Genomic DNA, 12,879 nt, shown 5'->3' with positions numbered 1-12,879 from the left:
GAACCTTTCACAAATAAAAATCTTTGCCATCAGAAAATGATGTCTTCAAAATGGCTTCATGGAATCATAGAAGATTATGTGAGAGATAATGAAGGCATCACATCTAAATATTCTTCACTTTGATACTTCTCTTCAGCTTTTGATGATCATCCCCTAAGGTTTTTCAGATCCTAATCTTCTAAGAGATTTGCCATTAAGAGATACTTGAAAAGGCAGTTTTATTTCTTCTGTGTGTGTCATGTTGTCTGGAGCTGCAGTTTCACTCCAGAGTGTACATGAGGTCAGATCCTGACCTGCTATTCAAATAGCAGGACTCTGTACTCTAACAGTGCCCCTGGGATTTAAGATGTACACCACATTATTTTGCCAGGTTATTTTGCTACATTGGAATATATATTTCATGAGATATCTTTATTTGTGCTAAATATAATGAAGTTTCTGGTTACTTCTTTCCATCAGTCAGGCAGTATTTTCTGATGAGGAAGCCTTGCTGATCATTCCACATGCCACTGTAAATAAGGCTATGCAAGAAGTGGACTACATTCAGTAAGTAGAAGTTGCTGTTACAGAATAGTTCTGGTACCACATAGGAAGGAAGCTGAGTATATCAAATGGCAGAATGTACCTTTTCCTTAAACAAAGCCATACTAATATACTTATTAGTATATTTCAAAATACTTTCCTTGCATAATATGCATAAGACTGTTGTCTTATCCATACAGGTACTAAAACTGAAGTAGAGAAATTTTAAGATGACATGGCAAAGTAGGATGCCAGTGTTTTCTGTGTTTAGCTGGACTGCTACCATGGTAGTGCACATTTTACAAAGGAGCAATGCTTTGGGAAGAACTCCCCAGCTTCTTTACATCTGATTTTATCACATTATCAATATGGATACAGAAGATTGTGAAGAATTTGCTATTAGGTGAATTAGTACAAAATCATTTAGTAAGCATGTTCCTTCTTAGGCTTTATTCATCCAGAGGAGGCCCAAGGCTTATTAATACTGAACCAAAAATGTTATTTTCCTATTCCCATGGGCTGTCTTTTACAGTGGCCAGAATTGTGACTGTATGGTGAAAGCTGCTTTGATGTTCCACGTCTTTTGCAGTAAGAGGGTCATTAATGACATATGGCCTTTTCTGATGGCTGATGGAAACTAAGGCTCAACCAGTCCCTTGTCTCTCACCTGTTCACAAGTTATGAGCAAGCTGTGATAGAATTTACTAGGTAGCAAAGATCAACGAGGAAAGGAGAATCTTGTCTCCAATCTGAATTGAGTACAAAAGTGCTTTTCCTCCTTCATGGATTCATTCCACCCTATTCCATGCATGCCAGAGTAACCACAGATCTTATCCTTGTGCTCTTGTTTGGAGGCATGACATCCTTTTTTTTCAAGCTACCTACAATGATATTTTCCTAATCTGGCAACCACTGAGTTTGTATTTTATTAGGCAAGACCAGTTGCCTTCTATGTGTTCAGCCAAACTTGGGTTCCTGATTCCCTTCAAGACAAATTTCTGGATTAGTACTGGACATATGGAAATGTGACCAGAGGAGATACATCTGGCTTTAACTTGCTATAAGCTCACAGAAGAGTCATGTGAATTTTCCTCAAGGATACAAAGAGCATTGAAATTGCTTGATTCACAGGGTAAAAAGATTCCAGAGTAAAATGTTTTTAATTGTTTTAAGAAAGGGGAAATTAAACTTCAAAATGTTCAAAAACCTATAGCCTTTTAAGGGATTGTAAATCACTGGGGTGCTTTAAAAAATAATTTCACTGTAACTTGAATTTTAATTGCCTGGCCCTTCCTTTTGCTGTCATGGTACTTCCATCATCTCTGTTTTCCTGAAAGGGAGTGTTGCTGTTGTTGTTTATTTTAAGAAATCCACTGAAATTTTTCCTGCAGTGCTGCAAAATGTCAGGAAAGGATATATTTTAGTATTCTGTGTTATGAATATTTTTTATATATCTCTGTAATTTTAAAAACTGAAGTTTTAATGACTGTTCTCCTCTAAACCCTGGACTTTTGCATTTCTAGCCTAAGAGGCTGAGAATAGTCAATGCCAGGTGCATCCAGAACACTGCTGCAGCCCCACAACATATCATTTTTTTAACATTATTCAAATTAGGCTCTGCACTCATAATTCTGTTGTTTCCTTTATTGCTGTTGTAAAGCAAATGGTTCTTTTGTACAAATGTTATCTCCTGGCTATTAATTCAGCAGTTATTTTGGATTATGGCACTCCTGTTAAATTTAGGAATGTAAAATCTCATAAATATTTAAAAGTTTCAGACTGACGTGGGAAGAAATTGTTTTTTACTTGCTTTGTTAATATCCTGTTGTTCAGTTTGTAATAGATTTGGAATATATTGTTATTTCTCAACTGTTTGACAAATGGAAAAACAATTTTAGCTGAGCAACTGCTTCAGGTGTTCTACTTTGAATTGCAACAGGCTGATAAAAGTGTTGGTTTCCAGAAGAAATAGCAAGGAAAGGATCTGTTTTTCTTTAAGAGGCCAAAAATCCTGAAAATGTTAATTAGATCCCACTTCAAAGTTAATGAAAATGCAGCAGTAGAGATTGTAAAGATTGTTTGATAAACAATTTCAAGAAGGTCTACTCACAATCAAGGGCTTCTCTTTCAGCTTGCTATTTAAGCTTTTCACTAAGGAGTTAAGGAGTATGATGTACAAATGTATTTCTTCCCAAAAAAATCTATTATATTGAGTCTTATTTCTATCCAGTGAGTGTGTTCATAGACTTAATATTAATGTGCATCTCCAGTATCCCCCAAGTCTTTGAAGAATAACTGAATAACAAAGAAGTCACAATTTTTGTAAGATTGCTGAAGGTCTAGACAGCACAGTCTCAGGGCCAGCATTCCTGCTCCACACCTAACCACAATTTCTTTATCTTGGAAGTATAGACATAGTTTTTCAGATCTTAAAGGGTGTTGGGGTGTAACTCCTGTTGGGATCATCTAGAAGTATTCCAAATATTTCAGTGATTACTCAAAAAAAGATGCTGAATTGATTCAACCTGGTATGTTAGTATGTTATAAGTATGTTAGCAGACAACTGAGTGTGCAGTTAACAGAGCTTGCATCTCTGCCTGCATACTCCAGAGGCTCTTAAGCTGTGTCCTGGGATGACACTTGACTTGATGGGTTTGCTGCATTCCCTGGCACAGTGCCATGACTTTCTGAGGTACTGGTGTGCTTTGCTGGGTACTGAACCAAAAAGACTTTTCTTCTACCCAGCAAGTAAGTTAAAACCACATTGTTAATACTATTTTATGACAGGTTTACACCATCTTCTCCTACGGGGTATAGCTAAAGCAGCTTAATCTCTGCATTGCATGAAGTAATTATTGAGGTGGCACTTTGTCTTCAGCTGAAAGATTTTTACATGTCAGTAATTTGTAGTTAAAGTGCAGTGTTTCAAAACACAAATTTTCAAAAAGGAAACCATAAAGTAGTCACATAGAACCTGTTACAATCAAGGTGAACTTACATTACAGTTGCATGGTTGTTCCACAGCAGCTGTGTCCATGTGATTTTAACTAATTCAGCACTGTCCAGCTCAGCCTGTGGGCTGGACCCAGCCCCTTGCAGAGGCTTCTGTTTGAACCACCACCCTCTCACTCTCTTGGGAGACAGGGTACAGATGCTCCTTCAGCAGCCCCTGCACCTGCCCTCTCCAGAGGGAAGAGCAGCAAATCTGAAGGGGTGTAAGGAAGGTGAAAGAAGCCTGGGAGGTTTGTCAGCACGTCTACCTGGCTCATGCAGGTGCTGCCACTGAGCAAGCCACAGCACATCTCTGTGTTCAACTAAATACATCAGCCAGGCCAGCACACATTCCTATGTTTGTGTGTGCAAGAGCAGCTCACTCCACTCCTACAAACAGAAGTCCTTGTTATACAGACAAAGCAAAATGTATGGCTTTTGCTGTTATTTTATTGACTTCCTATAAAATCAGCATGTTGAAAATTCTTTTATTTTACTTTGATGAGGACTTCTGCTAGACATTTCTTGTATTCCTCTTCTTCTGGTTCTGTGTGTGCCTAGTGAACAGTGTAAAGCAAAGGGCACTTGCATGCTTATGATTGTGAAGGCATTTGGATGAAGAAATTCTGCAGAGCAATATATTTACTTTGCATTTGTAAATGGTAGCAATTAAAACTCCCAGCTTCTGGCTATCCAGATGTTTCTTGCATTACAGCCCTGTAATTTGCATTGGAATATATTGTGTTACTGCAGTGGCTGTAAAGTGGTCAGCTTTCAGTCTAAATGTTGTATCAGGGCTCCAGTTGGGATGGTGAGCATATTTCCTGCTCACACCAGGTTCTTCTCCTTCCCACTGTTTCCACACTCTGTTAGCTTGACGTGTTTGTGTTTCTCAGATGAAGACTTTTACTGCTCAGCATTTGAATCAAGCAGGAGTGTATCGGCAGGTCAGAACTGATGTACGGTTTGTTTCTTGTAAGAGTGGAAAAAAAGGACGGAAGTTTTGAATCAGAAATTTCCCTTTGGCATTTTCAGGCAGCAAACATCCCTCTGGTGTCAGAGCTTGGCATTGACGATATCCATTTTGATGACTTCTCACTCGATGTGGATGCCATGATTACTGCAGCCCTGCGGATGTTCATGGAACTTGGAATGGTTCAGAAATTTAAAATTGACTACGAGGTAACCATCTGCGCTGCAAATATCTGCTGCTCTTGTCTTGGCACTGCTCTGTCCATTTGTACACATTTAGTAGCCCTGCTACAAATTGCACTTTGAATTTCAGACGCTGTGTAGGTGGCTTTTGACGGTGCGGAAGAACTATCGAATGGTCTTGTATCACAACTGGAGGCACGCTTTCAACGTCTGCCAGCTGATGTTTGCCATGTTAACTGTGAGTACCCGGCCACACAGCCCCCAAGAGCTTTTACTGCCACATTGCCTAACCTGTCCAAACATTTTCCAGCATTCAATTTCTTTTCTAGTTATTATGCTACTCATTTCCAATAGCAAAGCAGACAGAATTTATTCAACTTAAGGCTGCACATATTTGGCAAAACCTTATAGTGTTTTAGTGACAGTGATATCATAGGCACATTAAAGTGACTGAAAACAGATGGCAGTCTTGGAGTGCTCTTGTTATTACAGATCCTGATCTTACGAAATGTTTTTCTTTTGGAGCTCTTTGATTTGACATTTATTTCAAAATCCTAATTGGGAAGTACAAAACAAGGGATTAGAATCCCAAAGTATTTATTATGTTGATATTTATTATCTTCGTATTCAACTTAATCTAAATAGCTTTAGAAGATACTGCCTCAAAACATTTGAAAATTATCTTCGAGCATAGTGATCTAAGTGAATCTCGAGCCTTCACTGGACATTGTTAACACTTAGGGATTTTATTAGCATGTATCTCCAGCAGTACCTGTAGCTCGTTTCAGCATACAAGTAAATTCTACTGAAATTTAAAGTAAATCCTGCTGAAAATACCGCTAGAACAAGCATACTGCTCTCTCTCCCTACCCCACAGCAACCTCAGTGCAGGAAATAAGCCCTGTTTGGCTAGTTCATTCTTGTAAATGTAACAACGAAAAACTCAGGGGTTCTGGATGCCAGAACTTTGCGTGTTTGACAAGAAAAAGAGACTCTGACTTCCCCTAGCAGGTGAAGATGTCATTCTAGAGCTTGGTCAGTCCCAGCAGGGTGGGTGTGTTTTTGTGAGTGTTGATGGAGGCATAGTGAAGCTGTACCGTGCACCATGAGACAAAGGAAAGGAAGACATCCAACGAGAGAACCTCTTCCTCTGGGCATGGGGCTGCTCAGCTGCGCAGAAGGAACATTGTCTCAGCAGTCCCTTGCTGATGCTCTCTAAGGAAATTCGGTGGTAAAACCTGGGTGTTGGTAGTTTTTATGGTTTTATAAACTTGACATGCTTTTTTTCCCCCCAGTTTTAGACAAAGGAAAAGCATTTTACTCTGATGAGTACAGGCAAAGGCGGGTAGCGCCGCTGGGTGTGAATTACAGTAATTTCTGCCGGAGGCTGCCGGGGCGGGGAGTCCCCAGCCCAGCGGTGACACCCCTAGGTGGAGCTCCGAGGCCAGGTTTGCGGCACGCTGCTCGGCCGGTGGGACCGGGCACCTCCATCCCAGCTAGCGGGGCCCGCCCGGGGGCCAGCAGAGAGAGAGCGGGGCCCTGCTGCTCCAGCCGCCTGCCCGGCATCCACCGACAGATGCTCTGACCGTGGCTCTCACAGCGTAATTTCAGAGCCCTTCCAGCAGTCAGCACAGGGGTGCAACTGTCTGTGAGATGCGATCCAGCATTTAGCCAAGCTTGCTTCCTTGCCCACAATCCTGGTAATAAACTGAATGAGCAATTCCGTGTGCAGGGCTGGATGTGAGTGGCCACAGCACTGGAGTCTCCCTCCACATATCCCACCCCGCTTTGCTCTGGCTCTGGCTGAGAACAAAGTTCAGTGCATGATCTGTCTGGTCTGCTCTCTCTTCCAGATACAGGAAGATTCATTTTGTGCAAAAAAAGACACAAAAGAGAAACCTGACATTAGTAATAATCCAAGGCTTGCTCCTATTGCATTTGTCTTGGGGATACCATCCAAGTTAGCGTGTGCCTTTTTTTTTCACTGGTAAAAAGGGGGGAAATTCTTAGACAAATCCTTTGAAGGGCTTATCAGAGCCCTTCTCTGCTGCTCAAGAAGGCACTGCTCTGTGCAGTTATTGCACCTTATTTCTGATTTCTCCATGACAGTGAGCAATGTAGACTGCCCCACAAATAGAAACCAGCAATTCTATTTTAGGGCACTTTCAGGTAGGATTTACCATGGTATAGTCATGTCTAACCTATAGTGCAGTAGCTTCTAAGGCCCCACCATACTCCCACTGAATGCACAAGGAAAATTCAGCTGTGCTGAACAAGCCAAACAAGAGAAATTCAACAAAGAGGAGACTGTTGTTTCACTCCTGGTACACTCAGCCTTTTGCATATCTAAAGCATGTTCCTGTATGTCTAAGTATGCATTCTCTCTCCTGAACAATCATAAGCCCAGTTCTGCAAACCTTAGTTCTGTATTTCAGATGCCCCAGAATTCTGAAGACAAGCACTGCAGCAAGGCTGCTGCTGCAAGTTAAGAGAGTGCCTGAGAGTAAAGTGCAGGATCAAGCCCAGGCTTCATTATCAGTGCCTTTGCCAACACAGTTCACATTGATACTTATTTCAAAGGGCAAATATGAACAAGTAAGCAATACCAAATTAAAATCCCATCTGGTGTGCTAATAACAAAACATATAGATGTGGGGCAAGGTATAATGAATGCAATTCATTTCCTCACATGAAAGAATGACCTCCATAACTCACTGGAGACTCTGCCACTCATGAGTTATGGGTCATTCCTTTTCTGGTGAAAATAAATTTTACTGCACCATCGTCTATAGCCATGTATTTTTTTTTTCTCTTGTAAATTCAGAAGTGGGTAAATGTAATCCTCTGTTTACTTGCATTATGTTCAAAGAAGATATCCCCTTACTGTAGTATTGTTTCAAATGAAATCTTTTTTACTACGTGACATATGCTATATTTTTTTCTTATATTCAGTGACAAGACTTTTCATTAAATAAAATGTGGCATTTATTTTTGAGATATTGCTACTGTTAATAAATTCTTTAATTGGTTTCTCTGCATTTGCAATACAGGTTGAATCCTTGAATTTAATCAAAGTTTGGATTACGCTAAAGAATATTTATTACAACATCAATTTCATATTATAAAACTTCCCTTTTAAGTTATTTTAACTTAGCCATGAATATTTTCTCTAGACTGAAACTTGACACATGGTGTGTTGTCAAACTATTTTTAATCCCTTTTTATAAATAGTTCTTTATTATTTTTTGTTATACAAGAGCTATGTTTAAAAAAATAAAAAGAGAAAACGCTATTTTTAGAGGATTTTTTCCTAATTGGGTAGATGTTACTGAAACTAAAACAGCAATGCCATTAGAAATCAGGTGAACCTCCTTCCTAATATCCAGGTTATTCTGTACACTGGTGAATTCTACACAAAATTAATTCATCTTTTTTTTTCTTCATGCTTGATCATCTTTTCTGCTGTGTAAACTTTAAGGAATTAGAAAGCTTTCGTAGCAAGTCTTGCACTTCCTCAATTCCCACTGAAGTGCATTCCTGAGCACCTGGGGGAGCTTGGCTCCATGTACTGTTTATGTATTAACTGTGGCCACATCTCAGACTGTCTAAACAGAGGATACTTAGATTTGAATGTGCATTTCTCTAAGTAGAATTTTTGGTCTTTGGGGTGAATAGCAGAGCTTCCACAGAGTATTGCAGCAATTTACTGGTGTTTCTGTGTGTAAGTTCCACCAAGGAAGGGCAATAAGTCCCCCAGTATCACTTAAACTCTCTTCTTGCTTGTGGGTGAAATTACGCCCCTTTGAAAATCAATGATATTTGGGAATTCTTACATGGTGTTGGTGTTCAGCCTTGGTTTGGTCCTCCAATACAAATATATTTTGTATTTCTTGTATATCATTTCCTTTCATGCTAACTAGACCATGTGGCTAATTGAGGAGTGTCACTGCAGACTGACACTGTGAAAAGACAAGTGTTACAATTTTCCAGCTCAGCCAGTCATTTTTGCAGGTATTATACCCTTCTGCTTCTGAAGAACCAGGCTGCTTCTGCCATGGGTAAGAGGCACAGCACCAGTGGTGCCCCACAGAGGCTCTAGCACCTCCTCCAGACAGGACCTGTTCAGGATGCTTGAGGTTAACAATAGCAGTAAGTGTTTTTTCTCTGCCATGAGCCCGTTCAGGCAGGAGGACTGCTATGACAAGTGTCCAAGAGGAGAAGCATAGTGATAAAAAAATGTTTCTAGGATTAACACCCCCATTCACATAGTCATGTTGGAGCTGCTTGTAGGGAATTTCACTGCATCTCTTTTCAAAAGCCTCTCCCAAATTCAAGTGGGTATCTGCAGCAGAAATTTGAGACATTTCCTCTTTAAATCGTGCCACTTCATTTCAAAGTGCCAGATTGAAAAATAAATCTAATAGTTCATAATAGTTCCACAGAGTATATTTTATCTGGGTTCTTTTAAAGAACCAACTTAACATGTCAGTTATCTCTGACAGTAGGGATTGACTAAAATGGTACATCTCAGGATTGAAGAAATCTTTCTAAGTACTTCTCTAAATAATAATTTCCAAATTTTATCAGTTTAGTTTTGGGTTTTTTATTTCTCTGATTAAAAAATCCAGTTCCTGTCTCAGTTTGCAGTTACTGGTATTTGTTTTCAGCTCTTTTTGCCTTTAGTGCTCCTGGCTAGCAGAGAAATGGCATGCTGGAAATGCAACAAAGAGATAATAACAGATCACTCCAAGGACATTATCTATTCTGCTAACCATCTGACATACAGCAGGGAATAGAATATGACAATAAAGCATTTATCTTCTCCTTACTGAAACGTTCATGGTATCAAAACAAAGTTGACTGTTGCTGGATGGACTAACATTACTTATCCCTTTTGCTACTGATAGTTACAGCTGCTATTTTTTTTTCTGCTCTCAGACCGCAGGATTTCAGGAGATTCTAACTGAAATTGAAATTTTAGCTTTGATTGTGGGATGCTTGTGTCACGACCTTGACCACAGGGGAACCAACAATGCCTTCCAAGCCAAGTAAGCTTTCTAATTCTTACTATTTTAATTTGGTTTTCTTCCACAGGAGAGCAAAAGGTGACCAGGATAAAGAATGAAGCATTAATTTCAAGCCTTCTAGGCCAAGGCCAAGTACTCTTATTCCTGTGTGCAGTGAGGGACTATCCATCTTTATCATTCTCTGTTCCTTTAAGTAATTGCTGGCTTGTCCTTTGTAGCTGGCTGTTGAACTGACACCACATATTGAAATGTGGTGCCAAAACTTGATGTTCTTTTCAGGCTCAGATGTTATTGATTCTGGTTTTCAACCCAGGAAGCACCTAAATTGTCTGTCTGGGTTGTTCTTGCTGACTGGGGTGCATGGCATTAAGCAAAATCTTGTTCTGCTATTGCGAAGAAAAGCAAATAAGTGAAACTGAAATAATGCTTTCACAGAAACCAGGCTGCTGCCCTCAGGCACAGTGAAGTAGAAGTAGGTTTGCAGAAGGTTTAAGAGTGGTGCTTCTTACCGTGTAAGTAAGGGAACTCCTTAGACTAAGGTCAAATTCATTCCAAAATCTACCTTCTCTGAGAATAGGAGGGACAACAGAAAATGTCCCCAGCAACATCCTGGCTAAGCTAAGCAATAAAGCTGCCAGACACAGAGATTCCTTCAAATCCCATGTTGTTTCCTTCACTCTCCAGTTCCTTTACAGTCAGAAAACAATGCCCCAAGGCATCACTGCCCTACAGATCCCAGTGTGCATTTGGAGCTTTTTGTGTTCTGTCTTACTGCTAGTCCTCCAGTGTGATGGGGGAATGGTCAAATGGCTGTCCAGAGATATTTGAAAGGCAGAGTGAAGCTTTATTAGCCTATTTTGTCCTATTTTTGCAGAAGTACTCTGCTGCAATGTGTGTATGCAGGGGCTGCTGCATTTCTGGGGGCAAGTCACCTCAGTGACCATCACTCAAACTGATGTTTCTGATGTTCACTAAGCTGCCATTTCCTGAGGTATTGGTGTTGCCATACAATCTCAATGAAACAATGACACTGTCTGGATCTTCAATCACCATAGCAGGGAAAATCAATTGCAGTGCTCAAAAGACAGAGCTCATGGTGCAAAGGTTACCAAGCACTGCTAGATGCTTTTTTGCAGCTGAGTCTTGAAGAGAATCAAAATAGACGAGACAAATGGGAAGGAAGCTCAGCTGATTGATGTTTATGTTCCCAATTTACAAAAAGGAGACCTAAGATTTACATCCTGGCCATTTTAGGCTCTGATTAAATTAACCACTTCTCTGCTGTACCATTATACAAGAGTATCTTTTGTGCAGAGGGATGGCTGAGTTAAAGGTACAGGGTTCAGCATTAGACTGCTATCACTCATACTTGTTGTTTGACAACAGAGTACAGAGAGGAGGCTACCATTTTATGACTCCATAAAGAAACTGCTGAAGACATTTAATGAAAGACAAACATTACCACACATGTATAAAACATCCCTGAAAACAGAAGCTGGAGTTTTCATAACGCTAACTATGATTTATTCCTCTAACCTGACATAAATTTAAGCATCACATTTTCCTATTTTATCTTCAGTGTCCAATAGTGCTGTTCTGTATGATGAAGGTTCAAGAGGTATATGATGGAGGCAATATCACAGTTGTCTCAAAAGGCTCTGTTATATATGTCAATATCACATTCTCTAGGGATGATGTTTCCTGGACATCCTTTTCTCTCATATAGCTGCATCTGATAATTAAGTATCAGTATGGTGCAGTTTTATGGCATATGCTCCTAGGAGACTCCTGTCTCTAGCATAATCTCTTATTCTCATTTCTTTGGAAAGAAAGCCCATCTTGTCACTTTAGGCTGGATCCCAGAAGTGAAGTACTTTTCCTGAACTACTTTGGTACTTGGTGAACAGTGACCATTCTGACAATCCAGTCCCATTCTCTGCACTTCACAGCAATTTGCAATTTTATAATATTATTCTGTATATTTTTGTCCTTTAAATGTAGAAAACCAACCTGCCCTGTTAATTTTGAATCTGATCTTGGTTTAGACAATAAATGTGATGAGAAAATACATTCTAGAGATATGCTAAGCTTTACTTTTATATTCACTGCTCAGAGTTGTGGTTTTTTGTTTACCTTAGTATTTGCAATTGGGTTTTTTGTTGGTGTGTTTTAAGGTTTTAATTTAAGAGTTTGTAGTTGGGCATTGTAAGCCCTTCTGCTTATGTCTATTAAAAATTAAAAATAAAAGGTAGCAGGGGAACAGCCAATCCCAGCTCAAGGACGTTACCTTGTGTCTTTACTGCGCAGTTCTGTGTCTGTGCTGCTGCTGAGGCACTTTGAAAGCTGCATTACAAAATTTCTTGTAGTTCCAGAAAAATCTTTATTCAGCTGGCAATATTTAGCAAAGACTGGAACATAAATGTTTTGTATTTTGATTTAAATTAGTATTTTGATCTCATCAGCTGTCTTAAGTGAGGTTGCTGAAGTGGAGGTGGAGAGTGTGGCTACATGCTTTTGTCACTGAATTGTCTCTGAAACCTGCTTCATAAGCAGACAAGCAGGATTTGTTGACTTCCCATGTTCTGTTTCAGGAGTGGATCAGCCTTAGCTCAGCTCTACGGCACCTCTGCTACCTTGGAGCACCACCATTTCAATCATGCTGTCATGATTCTCCAAAGTGAGGTACAAAAGCATTACTATTAATCCCTCTGTAAGCTGTTGGGCAGTTTCAGCTGGAGAAAGGAAATACCATGTACAGTACCTTTATAATGCCCTCTCCTTGAGGAATTATTTATTGGTTACCACAAAGGTCACAACTAGCACAAAATTAAACAACTACAAATGCTGATCACAGAGCACAGAAATTATATCTGTCTCAATCAGCAAGGGGCAAGGAGAATACATCCTAATCATATTGTCAGCTTTTCTCACTCTTCTTACATATATCCTGTTCAGTGGTTTAGAGGTAGCTGAAAGAGGTCCTTACCTTTCTCCACAGGTGTCAAATTCAGAGTATCAGAGCCATCCTTTACTGCACCAATTTAATTTCTTTGGCAGCCTTTCTGTAATCAGTATTTTTAGGATTTTTTCATAATTTAATACACTCTTTTTAAAAATTAAAATCAGCAATCTCATGCTGTCCAAAGTATATGAATTGCTTTGCAGATACCTGGGAAGACAGAGC

General features: G+C 39.7%; 1 protein-coding gene across 2 annotated transcripts in view; it reads left to right on the top strand.

Annotated features, from left to right (window-relative positions):
* The window catches only part of PDE11A (phosphodiesterase 11A), a 107,137-nt gene that overhangs the window by 66,961 nt on the left and 27,297 nt on the right, over positions 1 to 12,879 (top strand). For both annotated transcript variants that reach the window (XM_050977058.1, XM_050977057.1), the window contains exons 11-14: positions 4,549 to 4,695; positions 4,799 to 4,906; positions 9,607 to 9,716; positions 12,287 to 12,377. In XM_050977058.1, coding sequence (XP_050833015.1) covers positions 4,549 to 4,695; positions 4,799 to 4,906; positions 9,607 to 9,716; positions 12,287 to 12,377 — 456 coding nt within the window. The remainder of the gene's footprint in view (positions 1 to 4,548; positions 4,696 to 4,798; positions 4,907 to 9,606; positions 9,717 to 12,286; positions 12,378 to 12,879) is intronic.

Source organism: Serinus canaria, chromosome 7 (genome assembly GCF_022539315.1).
Source record: "Serinus canaria isolate serCan28SL12 chromosome 7, serCan2020, whole genome shotgun sequence".
Taxonomy (NCBI): Eukaryota; Metazoa; Chordata; class Aves; order Passeriformes; family Fringillidae; genus Serinus; species Serinus canaria.
The sequence above is the reverse complement of the archived record's forward strand: the minus strand, read 5'-3'. Positions and strand labels throughout refer to the sequence as shown.